This window comes from Phragmites australis, chromosome 13 (genome assembly GCF_958298935.1).
Source record: "Phragmites australis chromosome 13, lpPhrAust1.1, whole genome shotgun sequence".
Classification (NCBI taxonomy): Eukaryota; Viridiplantae; Streptophyta; class Magnoliopsida; order Poales; family Poaceae; genus Phragmites; species Phragmites australis.
Genome location: NC_084933.1, coordinates 19,900,313 through 19,909,044, shown reverse-complemented (window position 1 = coordinate 19,909,044; position 8,732 = coordinate 19,900,313). Strand labels below are relative to the sequence as shown.

General features: G+C 46.5%; 2 protein-coding genes and 1 non-coding gene across 3 annotated transcripts; 1 reads left to right on the top strand and 2 right to left on the bottom strand.

The window, feature by feature from the left end:
* Window positions 1-1,356: 1,356 nt before the first annotated feature.
* On the top strand, window positions 1,357-5,645 carry LOC133888713 (cytochrome P450 724B1). The gene is made up of 9 exons (XM_062329054.1): window positions 1,357-1,663; window positions 1,903-2,227; window positions 2,466-2,618; window positions 2,712-2,948; window positions 3,038-3,121; window positions 3,304-3,382; window positions 3,577-3,683; window positions 4,436-4,560; window positions 5,239-5,645. The coding sequence occupies exons 1-9, from the start codon at window positions 1,455-1,457 to the stop codon at window positions 5,336-5,338; spliced, it is 1,419 nt and encodes a 472-aa protein (XP_062185038.1). The 5' UTR covers window positions 1,357-1,454; the 3' UTR covers window positions 5,339-5,645.
* A 389-nt stretch (window positions 5,646-6,034) lies between these two features.
* On the bottom strand, window positions 6,035-6,108 carry TRNAI-AAU (transfer RNA isoleucine (anticodon AAU)). The gene has a single exon. It is a non-coding gene; the product is annotated as a tRNA-Ile (tRNA).
* A 136-nt stretch (window positions 6,109-6,244) lies between these two features.
* Window positions 6,245-8,714, bottom strand: LOC133888452 (ATP-dependent 6-phosphofructokinase 2-like). Its single transcript, XM_062328707.1, has 2 exons — window positions 8,023-8,714; window positions 6,245-7,303 (listed from the first exon to the last, which is right to left on the bottom strand). The coding sequence occupies exons 1-2, from the start codon at window positions 8,701-8,703 to the stop codon at window positions 6,476-6,478; spliced, it is 1,509 nt and encodes a 502-aa protein (XP_062184691.1). The 5' UTR covers window positions 8,704-8,714; the 3' UTR covers window positions 6,245-6,475.
* Between the last annotated feature and the right edge of the window lie 18 nt (window positions 8,715-8,732).

The window sequence follows — 8,732 nt, the reverse complement described above, 5'->3', positions numbered from 1 at the left end:
ACGAGAATCTACCCGTGAAGGGACTTCCTTCGGCTTGATCTTACTCTTTTATACCTAAATATGTCCGTTGTATGCGAGCTTGAGCCCGATTCACCCCTGTCTATATGCAGTTTGGCAAGGTTGCACCCTTTTAGAGTAATGTATTTAAGCGATTATGGTGTACGTAGTGTTTGTAATCGTAATGGAAAGTGAAGGAAAACGGGCAAACTCTCAGATTTAATAAAAAGCTGTGTTTGTTAGGCTCCAGTTTGTTTCAAGGGCTGAGATTTGCCAAAGTGCAGATTATTGTTGGTGCTTGATCAGGTACATTTGGGTGGCCATTGTGGGAGTATTTCTAATAATTGCCAGCACAGGCAGGTTGCTCAGGGATTCAAGGTGGGGAGCCCTGGCAACAGTAGTTGTCGGAGTTCCAAATGGTACCAAATGGCTTGACCCTCTGTATTTGTCTCTCTGTAAATTTAAGCTAGGGTAAAGTTACAATGCTGAGTATATGCGAATAATCTATATTTATATTCCTTTTGATGTATATTTTTTTAAAAGTAAAGTATATACGAGTATATCACAGTGGTTGATTCTAGTACAGAGAATCGGATCATCGGGTCTTGTAGCTAGCTCCTACAGGTGTCCCGGGTGTTCAGTTTTGGTCCTATGGCTGACAGTTCTAGAAAGCACGCATGCAAAGTCAACTATGGTCAATTGTATTCGGACAAGATTCTTTCCTCCTCCAAGTGGATAATTACCGGCAAGGGAGAGGTACACAACTACACATTGACCTAGGGTGATGAGATTGTACTTGCACAAGGAGCATTTGAAAACGATACGAAAACCTGCTCCTTGCTCTGAAGTCTGAACAATGGCGCCAAGGATCAGAAGCCACCTTCATATTTTATCAGCGGCCTTACGAGCAGCTCCTTCTGAGATTAGGTGCAAATCTCCGCATCCAGAGAGTAGCACCACAGCCCTATGCACCTGCACCTGGCTCTGGGTGCATGTACCCCGATACATTTCCTCTCTCTACCTGCGTGTTTGACTGCACCTTGAGCAGCAGCAGCTGCAGCCTAGATGCTACTCTACTCTGCATTGGACCATCCTTCTAGTCCTAGATACCCCTCCTTGATAAAAGCTACACTGTATGTTACTGTACTGTATTACATCGCGAAGGTAATTCACTGTAGTAAAAACAGAGATCATATTACTCCAAGGGAATAAAACTAAATAAATAAAAAGGAGGCCAGAGCAAGGAAAACAAAAGGGAGCCTTATTTTTTTTTCTCTCCTCTCTTTCTCTCCCTCTAGCCTTGCTTCTGCTACTATATAGCTTCCCCTCACCCTCCCATCCTAGAGAGAGAGAGGGAGGGGAACAGGGGTGAGCTGTATGAGCGAGCGAAGCATTCATATATAGAGAGGCGCAGGCTGCCTCCATGCTTGTGAGATGAAACTAGGGAGTGGTGGTCGATGATGGTGGGGGAGCTTGCGATGGCCGCTCTGGTGATCCTGCTAGTCTCGCTCCTGGCTCTGGTGCTGAGCCACTTCCTGCCCTTGCTCCTGAATCCCAGGGCTCCCAAGGGCAGCTTCGGGTGGCCACTCCTCGGTGAGACCCTCAGGTTCCTCAGCCCTCATGCTTCCAACACGCTGGGCAGCTTCTTGGAGGATCACTGCTCCAGGTATCAATCAGTAGTAAACCAGTGTTTTTTTACCACCATGCCAACGCACAGCGCAGATGTTCTTACCGCGCAATTAACTATTGCGTCATTATTTCATGTGACAGCAAAGGTTAATGCTGCTGTCCTGTCTAAGCAGCTTTATCTTTGATGTTTTTTTGCCCCTCTGGGGATAGTGTTTCCTTCTGATTAACATGGTGGTAAATGGTAATAATATTTTGGCGTGGTTGATGACGGTGCAGGTATGGGAAGGTGTTCAAGTCCCACCTGTTCTGCACCCCCACGGTGGTGTCCTGCGACCAGGAGCTGAACCACTTCATCCTGCAGAACGAGGAGCGTCTGTTCCAGTGCAGCTACCCCAGGCCCATCCATGGCATCCTGGGCAAGTCCTCCATGCTGGTGGTCCTGGGCGAGGACCACAAGCGGCTCAGGAACCTCTCCCTCGCCCTCGTCACCTCCACCAAGCTCAAGCCCAGCTACCTCGGCGACATCGAGAGGATCGCGCTGCACGTCGTCGGCGCATGGCGCGGCAAGAGCACGGTCACCTTCTGCGAAGAGGCGAGAAAGGTTAGCAACTGTACCGACTGATCGATTAATCCAGAGCCATCGCTAGTAAAGCGACATGGACATGATCCCTTGAAACATGGAGAGAAAACTCTCTGAACATGTTACCTACATGGCTACATGCATCATCATGTTGTTACTTGTTACTTGCTGCATGAATCTTTTTCCAAGGTGGCTTTGACTTATCAGGGACTTTCTTCTGCTTTCCCCCCTGCGTGTTCTCTCTCCTTGAGGAGCACAGTTTGCATTCAGCGTGATAGTGAAGCAGGTGCTGGGGCTGTCACCAGAGGAGCCAGTCACTGCCAGGATACTGGAGGACTTTCTTGCGTTCATGAAGGGGCTCATCTCGTTCCCACTCTACATCCCAGGGACCCCATATGCCAAAGCTGTCCAGGTAATTAGACGTCTTCATTATTACATACTATTCTGTCATTAAAGATGTGTTATATATGATCCTAACAGTGTATGTGCTGCTGCTCACTCACAGGCCAGAGAGAGGATATCAAGCACTGTGAAGGGCATCATCGAGGAGAGGAGGAGCGCTGGCTCCTTCAAGAAGGGTGATTTCCTTGACGTGCTCCTGGCAAGCAACGAGCTCTCTGACGAGGAGAAAGTGAGCTTTGTGTTGGACTCCCTGCTAGGAGGATACGAGACCACCTCGCTCTTGATCTCCATGGTTGTGTATTTCCTTGGGCAATCAATTGAAGATCTGGGCCTGGTGAAGGTACATATATGCTTTTCACTGTGAAGCCACAGGTGATTGGTAGGCTGGTGGCCATCACTAAACTATAGATGAACATGCTGTGCATGCAGAGGGAGCACGACAGCATAAGATCCAGCAAAGGGAAGGAGTGCTTGACTTCTGACGACTACAAGAAGATGGAATATACCCAACAAGTAAAATGATCATTCCATACATGCTATAAGATTGTTAGAAAGTCAGGGAAATTTTTGTATTACCAGCAAGCTACACAAATTTGTGACCCTCCAAATATGAAAACCGCAAAAATTGGAAATGAACTTGTGCTGTAATGATATATGGAAATGGTGCAATGATGCTTATGTGCTTGCCCTTGCAGGTTATCAACGAGGCGCTGAGATGCGGCAACATTGTCAAGTTCGTCCACAGGAAGGCTCTCAAAGATGTCAGATACAAAGGTAAAATTATCCCTGCACTGAGGCTTTCCTTGCAGATTCCATTTGTGCTCATCACATGATAATGAATCAGGCAGAGGGGATGGTCGCACCTTTTAACCTTATTTTTAAGCGTTTTTATTCCTAGAATACCTAGCTTTTGATAGAAGATGCTCAGAAGCAAGTGGCTCTTTCTTTGTTTTTTTGCTCTGTTGCAGAGTATCTGATTCCATCCGGTTGGAAGGTCCTACCTGTTTTCAGTGCTGTTCATTTGAACCCCTCACTTCATGGAAATGCCCAGCAATTTCAACCTTGTAGATGGGAGGTATGTTCTTTTTTTTTTCTTTCCATAGACTCCTCGCTCCTCAGTACTTTTTTTTAACTTGCCATCTATATTGGTAATGAATTAGATATTCATTTTATTTTATACCAGCAAAGCAATCAAGCTTAGTGCCTATTTGACAGGTCTCTCAGACCAGCTATGTGGAATCAGTGCGAGCTCTGTTAAACTGCAATTTGTAGTTTTCAACTCCCATAGTGATTTCGTGACAGTGATTCTCTAAAATGGATTAGATGTTGAGAGCTGAAAAAACTAGCTTTCTTTGATTCATTTCCCCTACAAAATCAATTTCTCCGTAAAGTTTACCCTAAAGAATCACTTTTAGAATCACTTACTACAAAGAATTCGAATGAGGAGGAGCTCTACCAAATAGGCTCTTAGCTTTATGATAATGTACTACTTTTATAAACTCACTTATACAATGAAAAAGATTAGAACACCTATCAAAGGAGCTTGTCTGGGGCTTCTAGAGAATCTTCTTTAAAATGTACATGTTCTCTAACGAATTGCTACCTTTAATTAGTGAGTGTCCAACTGTGACATAATTACCTGCAACTGTTCTGGTATCTTCAGATGCCTATCAAGCTTCCTGAGGCTGTAGGGCTTGTTGTCGATGGTCCTAACCATGGTTCCTCTCATTCAAATCCAACATACTTGGCTTTGGTTCGTTTTCTAAATTTCTTTGATGATATTAATGGCTTGATTCATGTGCATGCCTTCTCTGATTGATGTACCAGGGTGCAAGCCAAGGGCCAAGCAAGAAGTTTACGCCGTTCGGCGGTGGCTCCCGGCTCTGCCCAGGATCAGAGCTTGCAAAAGTGGAGGCTGCTTTCTTCCTCCATCATCTTGTGCTCAATTATAGGTAAAACAGAAGAGCATATTTGTCCTACCTCATTAGGAAATACATGTATAAACCACTGATACAGTAAGAGCTACAAAATCGATGAATCGAAGAAGCAGTCTTTAAAAACCCACATAAGAAAGAAACTAATGCAGTGGGGACAAGGTTGAATAGGGAAATCGACGCTGGAAACATGAATGGGAAAAACAGAATAATACAGTTATCAGGGTCATAGTCATACTAGTAATGCATACTGGTAAAGTAATCGCAAGTGCATCAAAAAAAAAAAAAAAGTAATCGCAAGAAAGTTATGACAAGAACTATCGCAAAAAAGTTATGACAAGAACTATCCTCTCTTATTTATGTTACTATCGACAGGGACCGCAAGTCTGTAATAAATTATTGTGTATTTTTCGGAAACCTGAGCTGTAGAACATAGCATCAGACGACAACGCACAGTACAAACATGGCAGCATGGAGTTTTCGACAAGTAGGCTACGCAAGTTGACTGGTACCATGCAACATAAAGAACGCTGTTGTGTGATCGAACTGTCAAATCTGGTCCATATTAATCTGCTACCATCTGAATGTGACAAAGACTTGCCATTGTTTTTCCTGGAGTTGTAGAATTACATACAGTTACCGAAGAACCGTTAATTGATCATCCTTTTCGTTTCTTGAAAATTTGGCACCTTGCAGATGGAGAATAGATGGCAATGACATTCCGGTGGCATACCCGTATGTGGAGTTCCAGAGAGGTCTGTCGATAAGAATTGAGCCAATCTACCCTGAATCTTGACTGGCCTGAAGTTTCAGTCACGGTGAGCTCATCATCAGTTAGATCCCCCCAAGAGGGGAAGGTGCACGCGGCATCGATGGACAGTCAGTGAAAAATTTCAAGAGGTGAAGGAACACTGAGCACTAGCTAGTAGTTAGCATGAGGCAGCTGAGACTGTAATTTGATGTACATGCTGTAGATATATTTTGTCCATGGCGATTACTCGGGGTGGTCTGTAGTTCACTTCACCCCTGTAACATTCCCCCTTGTAACATTCCCCCTGGTTCAACTACTATTCTATACGAAAATTGGGCCCCTGAGGTTCTGAAGGCTTTTATCATCTATTTTTAACAGAACTGAGATACTTTTAGCAACTAAGCATACTGAACTTTGAACAGCACTACTATCCAGAATGATGATCGACGCATGTGTTCGTTCTGAAGTAGCTGGGTTAGGAAATCTCACTTTTGAATTTGGCAGACGAACAGGGTATGAAGTACAAGAAGAAAAATCTAAATTCACATACTTTCGGTCAAAACAGAGCGCATAACGCAGAACAGAACATCAGAGTCCAGAGATGAATGGAAGTTTTGGAGAGAGGTGGAGTTGATCTGGTGTCCAGAACAGGCAGGCATTTGATCGTCTGAATTTTGCTCAGTAGTCAGGCGGCATGCCGTTGTGCTATCTGGTTCATGCAAAAATCGGAGAAAAAACAAATGGCCCATGCAGGTCTCGAACCTGCGACCTTCGCGTTATTAGCACGACGCTCTAACCAACTGAGCTAATAGGCCAATTTGACTGCTTGTGCGTTATTTCATATGGAATGTCATCCTTGTCTCCATGATGACAAATTCAATTGCTTAATGGAAACAATACTTTGCTCAAAACACGAACGCGGTATGGTGCACTCAGTTCTCCAAACATCACTTCGTGCCAATACATAATTTATTACTGAGACAACAATTTTAACACAGTTCGTGCCTACACGATCTAAGTGTTCCACAAACACACAAGCTGGAGAGGACAGCCTCTTCCGCCCACCATCTTATTGAACAGAAAATAAGTATAAAAGCAACTGGATCAGAAGAAATCCACTTCAGCATGCCAAGAGAAGATCATGTCATCTTACCATTTGGTGACACCACTGAACTTTAGGTCTCATGCTTGAGATTTCAGGAAATCCGGTTGATTTGTGACTGATCTAACCCATGCCCATTTGTGATCATTCACATCAACAGGGTTCTTCGCCACAGCAACATCTTCCAACGGTATGTAACTGTAGGTCCCATTTATCGGACCAGGTACGAAGCCAGTAAACCCAGCCATGACACCGTGAATTGCTGAGTGCGCCAACAAGGTGCAGTACAAATTATCGGTAGCATTTGCCGGAACCGCTCGAATCATGTATGTAGGATCAATATATTTCACAGTGAACAGTTCATTGGGGTGTTCCCTCTTCCACCATCTACCCAGCTCCGATTTCAGCCAGGGTCCGACATCAAGAAACACAATGTTGCCAGATTCATCCTGTTCTCGCTTCTGATCATCAGTCCGGGGGATCAAATCCTGACCAGCTCCTTCAGCAACCACAATGACAGCATGCCCCTTCTGCTTTATCCGTTCATATAGAAACTCAAATAGGCCTCCCTTACCTTCCAGGTAGAAATCCACCTCTGGAATCAAACAGCAGTCGACATCACGGCTGCTCAGTGTGGCATGAAGGGCAATGTGGCCTGTGCTCCTGCCCATAAGTTTGACAAGACCTACACCATTGACAGCGCTAATAGCCTCCACATGTGCTGCATCGATTGCTTGCTGAGCGATCTCCACTGCAGTTTGGAACCCAAATGACCTGTCTATGATGCCAATGTCATTGTCTACAGTTTTCGGGATCCCTGTTATGGATATGTTCAGACCACGTCTTTTAAACTCTTTGAAGATTGCCACAGCTCCTCTCATGGTTCCATCCCCGCCGATTACATATACCTTCAGCAAGAAAACATTTGTACATCATGCGTTTGAAACAAGTACAGACATTTGGCAAAGACATATGGAAGAAAATAAACAATTGGCATGTCGATTGTCGAACCAGCACGCCTCCATGGCTTCATCCTATTGGGGTTAACAAAAGCAACAATACTAACCTACTTCCGTCTTACTTCTAAATCCTAACTAATAACAATAGTTACATGCCTTATCATACTTTTCTGTCATAGCCCGAGTAATGTAAATACGTAACACATGGGAAGCATGAAACACAAGGGTCCCTCGTAGGGATGCAAGTTTTGCATTTTCTGGGTCATTGGGTTGACTCAAAACTCAAAAAATGAACTAGAGATTCACTCTCATCCAATTAAGTTAAGAAAAAAATAAACTAAATGATGACCACAAACTACTTATTGGGTACCCACTTGCATCCCTAGTCGCTCACATTCTATTGAGATAGTTCATGTGGTAAGATTTAACTGTGCAGACAGATTGGAACAAGTCTTAACCAGCTTGATTCGGATCTAACATTGGTTAAGGCGTTTTAGAGCACCTAAATCCCAGCATTACAAATGCAGTGGAGCACACTGCGGTCTCGCGACTTTGGGAGATGGCCATAAGGCGGAAAAATTAGGCCTTTCTGAACTAAATAAGCAAATGGAACCTGCAACCACGATAACCGTTAGCCAAAATCTGAGAGCCGTGTGCTCTGCCCTCACCTGCGTGTACCCGCGCGCGACGATGCCATCGACGATCTTGCCGAGATCGAACCCACCCCGCGTTGTCTTGAGCACGGTGCCGCCCTTCTTGTGCCAGTCATCCACCACGGCCGGGTCCAGCCTCACGTGATCCTCATCGGCGCCGTAGAACCCGCGGTACCCGGCCGCTACGCCGAAGACGTCGCGGACGCCGTAGAGCCCCTGGAGCCCGACGACGAGCTCCCTCAGCACGGTGTTGAGCCCAGGGCAGAGCCCGCCGCAGGTGACGAGCGCGGCGCGGGCGCACGCCGGGTCGACTGCGAGGTGGTCGCGCGGGCCCGCTCGGCGGTAGGTGACGAGAGGGGACGGGGAGGAGGAGGAGAGGTCGAAGAAGGCGTGGCGGAGGGAGACGTCCCCCGGGGAGATGTAGAAGGTGGACGGCGGGTGGAAGTAGGGGTGGCTGGAGATGGGGTTGGGGACCGGAGCCGGAGGCGGGGAGGCGAGCGCGGCGGGGAGGCGGGGCACGTCGCGGAGGGTGACCGGCGGGAGCGTCACGGCGGTGTTGGTCGGGGCGGTGGCGTCGTGGTTGCCGCCGGAGTTGGGGGCGGTGGGGTCCATGTGTCGGCGATCGAGGGGGTGCCTGGGCTGCGACGATCGGGGGGAAGGGGATGGGTTTAACACTCTAGGCAGGCGACGTGTCATGAACACTGACACGGCCTAATCTCTAGTCG

Coding starts and splice junctions, on each gene's coding strand:
- LOC133888713 (XM_062329054.1), top strand. CDS start 1,455: ATGATGGTGGGGGAGCTTGCGATGGCCGCTCTGGTGATCCTGCTAGTC. Junction 1,664..1,902: donor TTGGAGGATCACTGCTCCAG/GTATCAATCAGT, acceptor ATGACGGTGCAG/GTATGGGAAGGTGTTCAAGT. Junction 3,684..4,435: donor TTCAACCTTGTAGATGGGAG/GTATGTTCTTTT, acceptor TTGATGTACCAG/GGTGCAAGCCAAGGGCCAAG.
- LOC133888452 (XM_062328707.1), bottom strand. CDS start 8,703: ATGACACGTCGCCTGCCTAGAGTGTTAAACCCATCCCCTTCCCCCCGA. Junction 7,304..8,022: donor TCGCGCGCGGGTACACGCAG/GTGAGGGCAGAG, acceptor TTCTTGCTGAAG/GTATATGTAATCGGCGGGGA.